Source organism: Chlamydotis macqueenii, chromosome 2 (genome assembly GCF_036417535.1).
Source record: "Chlamydotis macqueenii isolate bChlMac1 chromosome 2, bChlMac1.mat, whole genome shotgun sequence".
Taxonomy (NCBI): Eukaryota; Metazoa; Chordata; class Aves; order Otidiformes; family Otididae; genus Chlamydotis; species Chlamydotis macqueenii.
The window spans coordinates 143,167,794-143,185,022 of NC_141557.1; the positions used below are offsets into that span (position 1 = coordinate 143,167,794).

The 17,229-nt window shown below is 41.1% G+C and overlaps 1 protein-coding gene across 1 annotated transcript in view; it reads right to left on the bottom strand.

Moving 5' to 3' along the window:
• Positions 1-16,370, bottom strand: part of LRP12 (LDL receptor related protein 12) — a 55,664-nt gene extending 39,294 nt beyond the window's left edge. Inside the window, exon 1 of the mRNA XM_086741154.1 lies at positions 16,150-16,370. Within this exon, the coding sequence (XP_086597280.1) occupies positions 16,150-16,228 (79 nt within the window). The 5' untranslated portion in view covers positions 16,229-16,370. The remainder of the gene's footprint in view (positions 1-16,149) is intronic.
• Positions 16,371-17,229: the final 859 nt, after the last annotated feature.

Here is a 17,229-nt window from a genome sequence, read left to right on the forward strand (position 1 = left end):
TGAACTTGCTATAACTTGTCAGTCATAACATACTGCATTCCTCAAAATGCACCATGAATTACTTCTATTTAAAAAAGACAGACATTAATAGAAGACAGATTGCCTGCAAGATATGAAACTGATTTTACTCAGATTAATAACTTCTTTAATTAAGAATCAGATCTTAAAATAGCCAAGGCATACTCCTGATACGAACATGTGTGCACATACACTTACATGAGTACACTCAGTAACCATGTAAGAATTCTGTACGTGGCAGCCTTGCTACTTTTACATTATTTTGACCAAATAAAATTGTTTCAAAGCAAACAAATAAGAGAAATATTCAGTAAAATTCATAATCCAGTAAAACTTACTTTCTCTTCAGTGTTTTATGCAAGACCTACATACACTTCAAGAAACCTCTGCTACAGCTACTGCACTGACTCAAGCTGTTCTTTCTAAAACAGGAAACTTCAGGTTGCCCCATGGATATTTTTAAAAGTCTAGAAGTAGTCTATGTGTATTTATATAAATAAAAAACAATAGAGAAACACGTGTAAATCTAAGACCCAAACTAGCATTTCTTTCCCTCTCTTTGGAAAGCAGATCTTTTGGGTTTTTTTTTCTCCCCTTCCATGATATCTGCCATTAATCCTGTGATTCTTGTCCTGCAAGAATGATGCTGGTGCCATACCTCGCACATTAGCACGACTACACCTGTAGAAGAGTTTAACACCTTTTATTTCAGACACAATACAGTGTCTTCAAAATAAAACTGGAAACAGATTAGAGGCTCATGATATCTGTAAAACAGTAATATACTAATGCATTTTTCCTAACAGCACAAATAAGCACTTATTATAACTTCATTGTGTGAGGAACTGCAGAAACAAGAAAAACAACTCTTGCTCCACAGCGCTTACTGCTTTGTAAAAACTGTGTAGGTTACATTTTTATTAGGTAAAGAAAAGGACAACAAAAAAGTACAATACCTAAGTGGAAATCCCAGCCCACCAGGTGCCAAAACATAATCAGATGGCAGTGCTTTATAGGAACAACAGCAGTCAAGAGGGTTTGAAGAAAGCAAATACGATGGCTTTGTATTTCCTGTGGACAGATCCACCCAGGTGGTGGGAAGCAGAAAGGGAAAAAATAGATAAACTTGACTAATGTTAATAAGTGATAAAGCTATCAGTACTAAAGAATCACTGCAGATCAACAAGATAGTAAAATCAAGTGAAACAGAACTTTGACCTACAGCTATCCTGTGCTAACACTCCTCATTGTGCCTCACCTTCCTTTTTTCCCTTAAATCACTCAAAACTAAGTTCAAAATTCTGAACACTGACGGTGAAGGCTTGTCCACATCCCAAAGTGGAAACTTCAGGAAGCATTTGAAGAAGTCTGAATTAACAATTGTGCTGGAGATAGCTATAGAGACAGGAGCGCTTATGTGAAAACAGCTGTAAAGCAGTAACTGCAATATAAAGATAGTTAGCATTGCCACCTTTACATGTGACAAAAAGAAGTGCACATCGAACAGCCAGAATCCTTCTTTTCACATTGCACAGTACTGCAGGGCACTGGAGTCTCTTGCCACAGGGACTCCCAGTCATAAAAAAGACAAACACTATCTTTTACCATCAGGAACTAGAAACAAGAGTGTTGGATAGTACTATGACGCCACAACTGCAAAATAAAGCAAAGAAATCCTTTCTGAAGAGTGGAATAAGCATTTGACTTGACAGCCTGTTCAGGCAGCTGCAGTTCAGCAGAGTACAGCACACTTTCAAGACAGCAATAGTGTGAGAAACTTTACTCAAAGAGGGTAGGACAAAGTTTGTTTCAAAACACTTAAGTGTATGTTTTCCCCAAGACACACAAATTACTACTGGAAAACCTTAAATGTGCTAGACTCACAACTAATTTACTATATGGATTCTGGTTTGGGCTTTTTGCAAGGCGAGTACTTGTTACAGAAATTAAAAGATCACAATGACTTGTAGATGCCATAGTGTACAATAAAGGCTGTTCGCATGCACTCTCCATGCCTACTCTCTATAGAGCCAGTAAGAAAAGTCTCACATTGTAGAAGTCACAAAATCCCAAGTTCTACTACATTACAGTAGCTCTAAGCATGCAAGTGAAGTCCTGCATCCTTCAGCTTTCTCTCACTCTCTCTCATAACACGGAATTTGAACTACGTCCTGCTTTCCTTCTCAAACACACACAGATGCTCCCACCCCGGCCCTCTGTCCACCACATACATGCACCCCAGTGCAGCAGAACCATCATTTCATTTGTCGCACTTCGCAAGAAACTGGAAATGTCTTTAAAATTCATTATATGCATTTTGTTTTTCTCCAGGTCAAATAAATCCAACTTTGGTGTCTCACTGCACTCTGAACATTCATGTTTTAGATCTAAGTTCACAGCAATTCAAAAGAGCAAACAGACTTCCAAGAAGTTCCACACCTGAAATAGGCACATTTACAAAGGTGTGAATTGGCCCATTTGCTTCCACCTAACATTACCATCTTCATAAAAAAAGCCCTGTGGAGACGAATGGCAAAGAAATAAGCTGCCTCCTTTCACGGAAACACGGCCATACTTGTGACTGTACCATCCCTCTCAGCTTTAATATGGCTAATGTGAGGCTGCTGATTTCCAGTACCCCCGTTCTCAGGCTTACCCATATGCCAGTCCCACTAGCAGAACTAGGAAAGGGGGTTCACACAGGCACACGCTCCCCAGGCCCTCCAGGTTCTGGGATGGTCACCAAGAAAATACTCCCGCTACAGTAAGCTGAAAAACCTCACCAAACCACCAGCTCCCCCAGGGACGGAAAAGCAGGTAGCTGTGAGTGAGTGTGTGCACACATACAAATGTGCTCTCGCTAGGACAGAAATCCTATTAACAAAGCACAAACAGGAAGAGAGGCTTAAACATAATGAGAGGAATGAACGCCTTGGAGAAGAGAATGTGATCTAACAGGTATTTCCTAAATCCTTATCACCATTTACCCTGACATTCATATTTACCATCATCTTCCAGTATGCTATCCCTATACCTAGTAAACCTTAACTCCACTTCTGCCTTGACACAAACTCTTCCAGCTCTTCTCATCTATTCCTTTCCCAAACAAAACAATTCTCACTACACAGGTTTACATGAGTCATTAACTTCCTTCCTAAGAACAGTTTTAACAATTTACTTGCTTTTTTTCTGCACTCCAGTTTCCTAAAAAATCTTATTAAATATATGGAATACTATACTAAAACTGGTTTCAACTCCAAGGAAATACCTGCCAAGAATCATTCAGATAAACATCAGATGACTGAAGATCAAGTTACATATTCACTGCCCACCCCTTTGTCCACCCAGTTCACAATCAAATACTCCAAAAGACACTTCAGCTGTTTAGTTTGTGCATATTCACTGTTATCTGGTGACCTGAATATCAGCTTGAGCCTAGTTTCTCACGGATCATACAGCATAAGAGCAGTTGTGCACATCTGTACATTCTCCACAACTTCCAAGTATTTTGGACTACTTCTACCATACTTGGTAAAACAGCCCCAAAAATCCAGTTAATAAAAATTTCAAGAAAAAAATACACATTTCTACTTGTGTTCCAACGTAACAGTTTCACTCTAAAATTTTTTTGTTACTAAATGTAAGAGATTCCACACAGGATACAATAACCCATAAGAAAAAAAATGTTTTACCTGTTTGCTTACAATAAAAGATAGCTAGTCTGAAGGAGCTCTTAAGTGGCAGCAGCAGATCATCACTAAACCTTCAAACAGTCTGCACCCATTCCCATAAGAAACAGTAACCGAAAGATACAATGGACTGTGCTTCTTAGGAGCAGAAAAGGACTGGCATTTGGGGGATGAGAGAAATTAGTTGGCAGTCATACTGTAAAAACAGACAAGGACAGGAGTTTTAAATAAAGCAGAAGCGACACAGTGCTCTCAAAGTAGCCTATTTCCAGTTCCACAACACAAACTCAGCAACTGCATCTTTCCCAAAAGGGTTCTGTTTGCATTTCAACGCTTCAGGGCCACTCTTCATCCTTTATCTTGCCTCTGAGGGACAGACTAGTCTGCCTACACAGAGAACTGAGGCTTCCCTGAAGAGCAGTAAGTCACATTCCTGTTGCCTCTCATCCCTTTAAAAAGTGTGCCTTTTCCCACACTGACTCTGCCTTGAGTTAAGCCAAACCAATACTCCTCACTTCACGCTCACACACAAAATCAGCACAGGACCAGAAATGTGGAGTAACTTCTATTCATGAACAACCATGGAATAGCTATTTATTTCCTGTGCTTCAGCTTCTATTCTGCAAACACCACCACTTTACAGGAATACTGTCAGTGTGAGGGGTCACTAGTCTATCTTAACACTTAACCTTCAAATACTAAAGAGCTTTTAGGCAACTATACAAACAATATTTTAAAAGAAAAATACTAATTGAAGGTTTGTTTCCAAGCATGTCATATCAGTAATGCACAGTAAATTTAGAATAAAGTTTATAGCAGTCTTTTAGTATAAACCTATCTTTAAGAAGGAAGCTCAGTGTCAGGAAGTCACGCTTGCTACAAGTGTTCTTTTACAAAGAGATGCCACATATGAAGTAGCAGCCAACTAGGGAAAAAAACTAGAACAGCAGCTATTTGTTGGGACACTCAAATTCAACCTGTGTGTATGAATGAAACAAAGTTATTTTTTTGAAAAAAAAGGGACGAAGAATGCTTTGGAAAAATAGCTATGTGAAAAAGATACTAGTTTTTATGTTAATACCATTTACCAAACTTGACAGGCAGTTGTATTCTTTTGGATGTAGCTTCTTTTCAATTTGCATGAAAAGCATTGTTACACTTGTGCATTGATGAAAGCAGATTACATCCCTTACAATTCCTTACTGGCAACTCTGGCTAATGAATAATAATAAGTCACAGTTTAAGGGCATTGGTTTCACTGTGTGTTTGCTATTCAAAAAGAAAGGAAAAGGATATCACTACAAGAGGTACAGTTCTGGGGAAAAAAAAAAGTATACAGGAAGTCTGGAATATTTCAGGGTATCTGAGTTTTCCATTCCTCATCTTCTATTGATAGTATATTCATACACTACTTTCTAAAATTAGGAAGTACTTTCGAGCCGATATAGATTGCAAAACTGAAGAGTAAGCCTTATTTGTAATAAAGTAAATATTGTGAAGACAGAATACTTGCAAATTCTTAACACTGTTTATACTTCGCCATTGATTGTTATCCACTTGACTATTTACTTTATTTTCCTTTCTGGATCATCTACAGACACAGAGAGGCTCAGCACTGACATTACAAGACAACTTTTACATGGATTCAGTCACTACCAGTGTTGGGGTACCAAGACAACATGACTTCTCAAGAGATGTACGTTTTCACTCTTGAAGTATTTTAACTGGTTCAGTCCCCAGAAGGTAACTGCTTGCTGGAGCTAAAAGGGATGGTACAGCTGGCATTCCTGTTGGCCTTTGTCCCCTTTACCTTTTTATAAAGATAATTTTGAATTAATAAACACCACCGAAAGTTCCTAAGATCTAAAGCTAAATTTCATTGCTTATAATTATAGGTAACAATTTTACTACATTTTTAAAAGTAGTTCATTTTGATTTGACTTTGATATCATTGATGCCAGCAGTAAAATTTAAACTGATCACAACAAAACATAGCAAAGTCAAGGCTGAGCGTAGATTAAAATTCCACACCCTCCCCCTTCCAAATACAACCACAGGACTTAGCAGTACTTACACAAAATCAAATGCACTTTGGAAAATCAAAGATCTACCTTGATTTTGTCAACTTCCACTGAGATAGTAATTGACTTAATTCACAATTCTAACTTCACTAAGGATGGGCTAAGGCAACGATCAACAAAACTAACAGGAGACATAAGCACAGAGAAAGTTAGTCTTGGCTTAAGAAACAAAGTTGTAGATTAATGACAGGAGTTCTTAGCCTGTCCCACACAAATAACTAAATCCTATCTCTTGATAAGTTTAACTAAAGAATACAGTACTTGGTAATTTTTTTTTTTTTTTTAAATAATAATGACCATGCTGCAACAGGGGATGCTTCACTCTACACTGCTACAGAAAGGTTCTAAGGCTCAAAAGGTTTCCTTTTTAAGTAATGTAGCTTGAAGAGGAAAATGGGTAGATTAGGCTTCAATGCACTAATTCAGCTGTAAAATAAAGGGTAAAAAATTACATGTACAGGCAGACATTCCACTCTATTAAAAGCCAAACTGCTAACAAAATTCAGCACTTGCTCCTACATCCTTTTTAAAGGGAGGCATGAATTTTAAAATAGCAAAAAATGTGACATAGCATGGTGACAAGTACAAGATCAATGTCAGACGCAGTGCCTACACATTTGAATTTCTATTTATCTGCTTTTATGTAATGAAGCATATCACTCACATAAGTACATGTCCTTCCTGTTTAATAGATTTCCAGATATAGGGAGAAAAGTAGACCCAGAACAATGGAACCCCATAAACTGCAAAACACAAACTCTGATTATATGTCTAAAATTAAAAAATCTTCAGACATTTCAAAAATACATCAAAGTAGATGATATTTTAGAACAGGCATGAAGGAGCTGCTTAATAAGAATGTAATACCATGATCCTTACATTCATAGCAATAATTTATAAACTATGTTCAACAACTCACAAGTTTAAAGCTAGTTCAGATCTCTTTCCCATCAGAGTCACTGATCTCCCTTGAAAAAAACCTGTTTAATGTGATCATTTTACTTGAATAACACACACATGCCTGAGAAATTGTGCATGCTTATTTCAAATTAGGTGATTCGAGTACTTTATTGTCTCCCAAATATGTGCAGCATGGTCAGCAAGCAAGATGTTTGATTAAAAAATTAAATTTGGCTTTATTTTGGCCATTAGTAATTTCTGAAAGCTATTGCACTCTATGCCTAATTCTTTCATGTCCAGCACTCTAAATGGCTATCTAGAGTTCATATCCACCTCTTCTGTACAGCCACAAACTGGGGACACTTCAAGAAAACTGGTGAAAGAGATTCAAACGTAGACATACTCAGCTGATTCCCACATACATCTTCCTGGCTTCTGCTTTTAGTTAACATTTTAAGACAGATGTATTATGAAATATTCAGCTGTAGTAATTCCAAAAAGTCACTATCAAGTACTACTAGAACTTTGTGTTAGTTGAGAGTAGAGAGGGGGGGCGTCTCTCAACTCCCCAGCCGTGACCTTAACTTTTCACTCTGGTGAGGCAGGTCTGACTTGCAAGGGAGTCATCGCCCAGAGATGCCACTGCATAGAACAGTTTGCAGCACTACTACTCCTAATCTGCACATTTAGAACACAGAATCTCTTATTCAAAGATGACTCCTCATGGACCCCAAAGGCACCACACACAAGCTGTGTGGTTCTAACAGACAGTAGGGAAAGCAGACTCCGTTCGTCACTAAGGCAAGAAGATAAATGTATAGTCCTTTTCCCAAGCCTTATACATCTACAGTGTAAAGGCAAAAGGGCTGTTACAGGTAGTACTGCCCCAGATTTCCACAATGGATGAAGAAAAACAGAAAGCTGGTATTGTGGAGTTAACAAGAGAGCAGTAACATTATCACTTAGCTTTGGAATACCGGCTTGCTATTTACATTAGAACTGTGATACCACTGAAGCTTTGTTACAGCGTGCACAGATGACAGACAGGAAGATAACTTGAAATCAGGGATTTGAGTGAGACAAGCTAGACAATACCTAGGCAACAGGCCTGGAAACAGCGTTAGCTGGATCAGCAGCAACAGGGAGGTCAGTAGTAACTGCAGTCTAGAAACATGCAGCTCCCAGGCACATCCAGCAGAAAAGCTGCTAAAAAGCTCACAATTGCCAAATGCCACTATCAGCCAGAAAGAGGAACACAGAGTGGGGTCACAAGAGAGGATGTTTCAAAACATGGACAAAAGGCATACGTCAAGTCACAAAATGCTCAAATATATCTGTTTGTTCATCCACTTATTTTCTAAGGCACAGGTAAAATGTTACGGAAATGTAACATCACCCCGCCTGAGAGTACTCGGAAGGCCTGTGAGTAAGACCTCATGTGACTCCTGAGCTCCTCCTGCACTCAAACCGCCTTTCTTGCTTGCTGATAGTTCATAAGAGTAACCTCTTAGACTGATTAGATGCTCACTCAGGCACTGTAACACCCCTTAAAATAAAAGGGTTCCCTTCCTCCCTTCCACTTGCACAGCCTCTCGAACAACAGCTGTTCTCCCACACAGCTTAGCTTCCCTTTCCACACTGAAGAACAGTTCTGCCACCTTTAGCCGAGATATCACAATCTTTCCCCGCCTTGCCGTCCCAGCTCTCCAATCTTCATGAATATCTCAGCCACAGACAGAAGCTGAACTTTAGCTGTGGAACTGATTGCTCTCTCAGTACCTTTAGATGGGAAATATGAGCAGTGCAAGGTGCTCTGACAAGGGAAGCCACTTCTACTAATTACCCAACTACCCAAATCCACCCCAGACAGAACTTCCAGCTGCATGTCATTGTGATCAAGAGACATGTAACTGATGATTTTATAATTTATTTTTCTGACAGACAACAATAGGCATCTCTTTCAGAACATTTAAACTGATGTTTACATTTTGAAAAGGAAAAAAAATGTTCTGTCCCTATACTTTAAAAAAATTATCAACAGTTGAAAAAAAAAAAAAAAATAGATACGTACTCTCCCAAGCCTAGTTACATGCATTTCCATACGGTTTAGACACGCATTTTGAGTTAAATCCTGTGCGCTCTCTCTAAGCACTTCTTTAGAATAGAACAAATGGAAAAATGTAATTGCTTAGTAGTATGAAGAGCAGACTGAAGTAAATACAAGAATATTATGAATAAAACAGCACGTTAATTACGACTCTAGAATTGCTCTTTCTTCAGAAAGGACTCCATTTAGCTCTATGTGCAGGGAAAAAGGAGGGGGGAGTTAAAGGCTCCACTTAAAACTATGCAATAGAAGGAACACATATATATGGATTTTTTTACTGCATGTGACCTATTCATGATCTCTCAGTCACTACAATATCCGTAATTGAAGCTTTTACTTTCTTTTACTTAAGATACTCCAAATACCACTTCATAGGAGGAAAACACCCTATCAGAGCATACTAATTCACTGTATTCTAATACACTTTGTAAAGTCTAGAAAAAAGGCGCTAACCAAAGTCTTATGAAAATTCACATACAGCTAAAACCTAGAAGCCAGAGCACATGACTGTAAATGCATGTCTTCCCTCTACAAGATGCATCAACAAGACTTCTATTTTCTGCTCTAAACTGTTCATCTTCAGTTACTAAAATGTTCTTTCTAAAGCAGCAGTTCCTTAAATGAGTAAGAGCACTACATTTTTAAGAGATACCATTCACTAGAACAAACTTATTACTAGTAACACTGTATAAATTAGAGGAAAAAACCAAAATCCTGGGTTTTTTTCAATGAAAGAGCTGTTCTCATAATCTGTACTTTCAGAGGGACCTATCTATGTCTCCCAATAGGTTCATACACAGCTGGAATAATAAAACCAAGTTACAGAAGCCTCCAGCAAAGTCATTTTTTCCTAACTTTTAAACACAAGCAACTTCATTACAGACTTCCACCACACGCCAAAATGCGCTCACACTGCTTGTTAGAGGATCACTCTACTGTTTTCTGGCTGCAACTGACTTCTAAAGTCTGCCCTGATTACCCAGAGTCAGTCCCAGGGGCTTCCACTTAGCGGAGGAAACATCTCAGAGGTTAAAGGAAGGAAAGTCATGAATTACAGACACACAATCAGATGGGTAAAAACATGCAGCTCACATCCTAATACATAGTTCAAGTGTACTTTCCACTTACAGAGAAACACAACTAGTTCACTTTCATTGCTTTACGGAAAGTTTATAGTTCACCAAGAGTGAGCAAGTTGAGCTTTCCTGCACATCAAAAAATTCCACAACCAACTAAAGGTATCTAGGAAAGTACCGGCGAGTCACAAGATGCTTAAATGAAAAGAAAGACAGTCTTATGACAACTCAAGCTACTAAACCAGACATTTTTGTGTGACTTTTTTTTTTTTGCCTTCCAAATATACTCTACTTGTAAGCTTTCTTAAATTTTGAGAGGCTTTTACTCTTGCTTGCTAACTTACTTTTGATCCAGTAACAAATAATTTGGGGGGGGGGGGAGATTTTAGACTTCCCCCCGCCTGCCTCCGACCCCCGACTAGTTCCAGAAAGTTGTTCCTTGCACAACAGATGAGAAAGTTATACAGGAATTCCCTCACAACCTAAAATTCAGAGTGTCAAATGTAACAGCAGGGGAAAAAAAAAAAAAAATCTGGCAGATAGCTACTGAATACACTTCCCTTGCTAAGACATCATCGACACATTAACAATGTAGCAAAAGTTATAGCATATCCAAATGTAAAACATCTGTTCTGAGAAACAAGTCAGAACCACAATTTAGCATAGTGCTTTTGAAATTATTTGCACTGATCTGTCAATTATGCTAAATTTAGTAGTTAGATACTCACAAGAATCAATACTACATATTTCAATGCAACTGTAAACCTTCATGCATTAGTCAAGTAACAACTGCAGGAAAAAAAATAAAGTGTAGAAAACAAAACAATGTAGTCAGAACACCATAGTTCTTCAGAGTATGCTATTATATAGCCTGCTATAAATCACTTGGAGCATTTACTTCTACTGGGGGATAAACACAGGAACTCGGGTATACAACCAACTTCCACAGTATCAAATGCATCGGTACCCAGTGTTTTCTTACTCAGTAAACTTAGCAGCCTGAATCTTGCCAACCAGCTGACACCTCAGTAACAATCAGTACTGCAGAATTTTACACCTAGGAATTCTGAAATGTATATAAGAAAACAAACAACAATGAAACAAAACAAAAACAAAAAAAAAACCAAAACCCCCAAGAAAACCAACACCCCCCCCAAAAAAAAAAAACAAAACAAAACAAAACAAAAAAAATAGTTGTTGACAAATCACACTCAATGCCTAGCTAGAGATCTCAGCTGCTCCAGTATTTAACACAATTAACTATTTGGGACAATAAATGGAACACAAACTGGAAAACGCAGAGACATCTAGGAAAGCAAAACCACACTATTTATATAGTACAAACAGTAGTCATTAATTTTTTTTTAAAAATGTAAGGAAATGAATGAACTATACTTACAAGTATGAACATTTTCATACTACAGCATGGAAAACTGAGGCATGAGCTAAAAGATAAATGACGTGTGGAGGGATGTACCTAACACACTGAAGTTTAAAAATTTGACCTTTTAACAAACCACAACCGATCATAACTGCAAATTTTAGCCACGACAAAGCCAAAACAATATATTCAGAGCTTAGTTGAAAATAATACCCATACACTTTACATCTATTTGATACTAAAATAGGAGTGACTAAAGCGAAGGACTCAGATTCACTTGCAGAGCCCTTTGAACACTAACCCAGCAGAGCTCTTCCTCTCCTAGCAATGACAGAAACAACTAAAAAAGCCATGCCAATCATATGCTTTGCTCTGATGACAGGAATGAAGTCAGACAGCTTCTGTCCCAATTCCAGTTACAAGTACCCCTCTGCTCTTCCTCTAGTTGACAATGTTCTCATTTAGTGCATACTAACAATCACACCAACTACCTTAGATCAGATTTTCAAACTCTTTTTGCTATGAAATCATCTAGAATGTGGAGTTTTTCTTCTCCCCTCGAAGGAAAACTGCTTTAAATATTGTCCATGCGACCTCATCGACACTCTGACTACAGACCTAACTGTGGCTCCGAACAGCCAGCTGAACTTCACTGAACTATTTGCACAACTTGACATATGAACAACTTATTAGACAACATAAATTTCTATGGTATTAGAATTAGGACATTTTCACTTCAAAGATTACAAAACCATTCTAATAAATTAAATGCAGCAGTTTTGCCAATAATACGATTTACAGCTTAGCAAAATGTTTCTGTTCAGTATATCACAAACGTATCACTGAAGAGTGACATTCAAGAGTTTAAGGTACAATAATTTATTATGCCAAGCCATTCCTTTAGGACAGTCTGTTCTGGCTTTATAGTTCAACTTCTTTAGAAAATTAAAAAACTGGCTGGCAGACTTTATTTGCTTACATGATTCAGCCTATTCTTTCAAATGAGGTGAATGAATTTGAAGAATTATTTATTCTTCCTCACTCTCTCACTGGTAAACTGACATGTAAGTAAAATTTGGGTCCTGACCAGTAAACTTCTATGAGAATTTTACCTCCCTTATCTTAAAACTAAATGAAGAATGAATTATATATATAGTCTCGTAATTTCAAGCAACATTTGTACCACAAAAACCTGGGATGACTCTAGCCCAAAACTAAGTGTTTCAAAACTTATATAAGAATCATATGTCTGTCTTTAACATGCCAGAATAATGTCAATAGCATTGCAGTCTCAGTAGTAACATACAACATTGTTTCAACTACAATTTTTGGGAATAGTAATTTTCTGACCTCTGCTAATGTTTCTCAGTCACTGGTGCTTCAAGAAATACTCACTGAAGCCAAACCCATCCTGGAGATAAGGAGAATTAAGACTGATCTCCATCTGCCCCCACTTCTACCTTTTAACTGGTTTAGTCTCACCATCCTACTACTGTAAATATTTTCCTTTGATACTCCTTACATCTGGTGAAGCCAGAAGCAGGGGAATTTACCTGCAGTACTACCGCAATGACTACTACCAACTGTACAGAACACTATAAAAGTTCCCTGTAGTCTTCTGTTCAGTGGGACAGAAATTCAAATTAATATATCAGGTGATATCTACAGTTAAGACTGTAAAAAAAAATATGACTTTCCAGAAATCTGAAGAAGGCAAGTATCCACACTTCCAGACTCTGTTCCAAAGGAAGGTATATCCTAGCTTTTACACTGTACCACCTCAGAGACTTTTCATAACTCAGCCTCTGCTCTCTAACACCAGTCCCTCCCAAACTGGTCCTGAAAATGCTACATCACAGGAACAGTAAGATACAAACCATCATCCTGCCAAGAGTTAAACAAAAATCAAACAAAATGGTAACATTAGGAATTTAGTTCTCTAATCTAAGCTTGTGCTTTAATAAAAAAAACCAATTAAGATTCATTTGATTTCCAGTTGATCAATCATCAAACTTTGGTTTGAAAAACGTTGCCCTCAGGAACAGGATCCAATTCTCAAATGACATTTTCCCCCTAAAGAAACAACTTTGTGCCACATACGGTTCCATTTCAAACTCAGATAACTGTTAGAGCCTTTGAGATATGCAGAAATGTCTTCATATTTGTCCCAGTAAAAGCTATGCCAGGATTATATAGACACATCCAATCAATTATTTCTTGGATAAAAAAACTCCCAAGCCAACAAGAAGGCCAGACATATTAAAAACAAATACCATTGCCCAACACCTCACCAAGCTATAATTCTTGTTAGTCGGTGCTATTCCAATATTCCACTCATCAGTATTCCTCCTTCTCAAATTTTTATAATTATAGTCACAATCAGAAGGAAGGTTTGAAAAATTCACTAACTACAAGGAAACAGAGAAACATTCTCTGTAGAGCTCAATGCCCACATATCAATCTTGGTGACTTTAATCTTTTAATTAGTGGAAGATTCTAGATATTATAGCTGTGCAACTGCATAATGGAAGGCAACCAAAGTGATGCACTACTGCTTTTTCAAGTGTGCATTCACCTTAAGTACCATCTACTGTATTCAAAGCCTTAACAAGCAGTAACGTAGTGACATCGACAAGGCTCTGCTTAGGATCAACACCACAGTCCAGAGCTCTGTTGTCTGCAGTGCCTGGATCAAACTCACGATGATATTAAATTAGTTTAGCCTGGAAGAACTAAAAGCAGTGGTACAGGAAGGTAAAATGCTTTAATAGGGAACAGTTCCCACTCCCACTTCCTTCTCCCTGAAGAAACAAATAGGAGTAACCAAAATGACAGCTTGAGATAAGACTACCCTAGACAGAGAATGTTTGCTTTCATTTTGGATACTCTAGCCTAGGGAGGAGAAAGTTCCTTTCCTTTGAGCAGTGAAACTGGTCAGAACTTCAGGGATCTGTAACAAAAACTGTTAGGAGAAACTAATTCCTCATGAGGATGAGGCAGCACACTGACTGAAATCAGAAGCAGCTTCTCCTTCCCAGCAGTGGCAATAACAGATGGCAATGTGTCTCTCAGCAAGGCAAAAGAAACTTACGGAGCCTTCATTCTTGGTTGAACTTTGAAAAGCCTTGATTAAAGGTCTACAAAAAATGTTATTCAGCAAGAATTTTATCTGCGTGTTTTTTCTCTAACTAAAGATTGTGCTTGCGGTTTAATGTTTTAGAGTGGAAATGCTGACCATACTGTCTAAGTTACAGCATCACAATCCGAGCCAATCTACTGAAGTCAGGCTGATGAGGTATATCACGACAATTATAATTTTTACTTTTCACTTCAACTCTTGTCACATAATAAACAAATACAGTTTGTTAAAAACTTTTGCATAGAAGTTAAATTTCTCAAATGCATTAAGTATACAAACACAAGGACAGCTCAATATATCCAGACTTGAGATTTTCCCTACCAGTTTCTGCTCTACCATAGGCCAACTCCTTTACAGTCATGCTTTCACTTTAGCTTTTGATATATCAAATTTTTAACAGCCTATATAGGTATTAAAACTCTTTTCCTTGACTTTATGTGGATGTAAAAGATGGGTCAGCAACTTGCTTATTTCATGCAAGTAGGTCCCCTCAAAAATTAACTTACACTAGTGTAACTATTTAGTTACAGGTACTGGCTTAACTGTAGTTCCATTTGAAGAAGCCTACCTTACTGCTACTCGTGTAAACATCTTACAAATTTTCGTGGCACATTTACACTCAGGAGTTTGCATGGATCTTTGCAGCACAGGCATGGGCTGGACAAAGCCCTCTGCACAGACAAACCCAGAATACTTCATATGCTCAATCACGTGTTTAAAGCAAAGGCATCTACTTCAGAAACTGCTAAATCAGGGTCCTCGCTGCTGTCCTCCTCAGAGGAAGGCACACGCCCAGGTCTGTGCCAAAGGCTGCTTCTCGCATCAGGGGCCCATGGACACAACCTACACTCGAGTTCGTAAAAGACACACAACTCTGTGAGAAAACAAGTGATGATGCTCATTGTTGAGTACCTGTGTTTTGATCTATTGTGTAGGACTAGGCCACTTACATACTATAAAAACTAACACAGGTACGTTCCCTAACGCATTTACAGAAGTATTCTTCATTAGCAGGTCTGTTTAAATATGGGTTTATAAACATAAATGAAATGCCACTCAGGTATGAACTGAAAGCAGGCTGAGCAGAAGGAAAGGTCCCTGCACGGGCTTCAAGGCCTGTGCTGATACCTCACAAACTCATCACACCACCAGCCCTCCCTTCCGCCCCGCAGCCCCTCGGCCCCCCGACCAGGGAGGGCCTCCTGCTCCCAAACACCAGCCCGCGTCCCTCCGGGCCCGGCCGGACGTGGAACATCTCCCAGGCATCCCCATTATCCACAGAGAGCGATTATTCGTGACTCAGAGGATTTGGGGTTGGCTTGTTTGCGCCGCCCCACGCCAACTCCGGAGTTCCCGGCAACGTACATCTGCGAGAGAGAAAGCCGAGGGCAGCCGGGCCAGATCCCGGCCTCAGTTTTAAGGACTTCCCCGAGGAGATTTCCGCCCACCCCTACAGACAGGAAAAAATCCCGAGGCCAGTCCCGGGGCAGCCGAGCACAGACGGGAGGATGGGGCTGGGAAGGGACAGTACGGGGACACCCGCAGGGCCGCGGCGGGCAAGGCGGTAGCGGCGGTCCGGGGAGGCGCCAGGGCCAGGGCCCGGGCCAGGCCGGGCCGAACCGAGGGACGCCGCCGCCGGCCGGGACCGCCGCGCCGCCGGGAGAAAGGCCGCTTTGTTCCCCGTCCCCCGCGGCGGGCGGCCGCCTCCCGGCCCGGGAGACGGAGGCGGACGGGTGGCGTCACTCCCCCGGTACCTACCGCAGCAGGAGACGACGAGGAGCAGGAGCTGCGCTGACCTCCAAGCCGGGGAGCCTTCTGCGCTCCCCCAAGGGGCCATAACACCAGCCCGCAGGGAGGCGGCCGGGAGCCGGAGCCGCTGCAAGAGCTCGGGCCGCTGCAAGCCGCCCGCCGGAGCTGCCGCCTCGGGGAGCGCTAGCGGCCCGCACACCCGCGCCTCATCCGCCCGCCCGCGGAGCCATGAGCCGCCACCTCCGCCAGCCTCGGCCTCCTTCCCCTCACGCCGCGCCGCTTCCTCCTCCCCGGCTGAGGCTCCGCCGCGGCTGCGCACTGGCGGCCCGAGCGCATGGAGTCGCTCCCGGCAGCCGCGGGCCAGGCGGGCGAGCGGGGCGGAGCAGCGGCCCCCAGACGGCGGGGGAGGGCGCGGGCAGCACGCTCCGCCGCGGCACCGCCCCGGCGCCTCCCCTTCTTCGTCCTGTTCCTCCTCCGTTTTCTCCTCGGTCGCCACGGTTGGCAGGTTTCGGCCCGCCCTTGGCAGCGCTCGGCCCGTCCCGCCGAGGCCGCGTCCCCCGGGGCTGGGCCCCGCGGGCCGGCCGGGCCGGCCTGGCCGCGCCGCGCTGCCAGGAGGCGGGATCAGGAGGTGGGAGGGAGGGCGAATCTTCCTGTCGCTGCGGCAGCAGGGCAGCCTGGGTTCCCGGCTTCCACGCAGAGCAACCGTCTGGGTGTTGGGGTGGCCGGCCGCTCCGCCCTGAAGAAAACTCTGCAGAAAGCAAACCCGATCTGTAAAGCACAGCAACACCCCGGTGTCCGCCGTGTTTCTGACCTCCAAATCTGCGTTTCACCACCGAGACCGAAAAACTACCGTGAAAGCAAAAAGCATAACCGTTGTAGATGCATAGTATCCAAAATTATGGACCCCACAGAAATTCTTGGTGACGCTTTCTGTTCAATTACGATCGCTCGTCTTTCACCCTCTAATGACACCATTTCCAGTTGCACAGTTAGCTGTTGCTCTCAATTGTTTAACCGAGTGTCAAAAGCAAGTGAGATTCACAGTGCAACTTCTATATTTAGCTTGAATTTTGCAGCGCCTGTTGCACA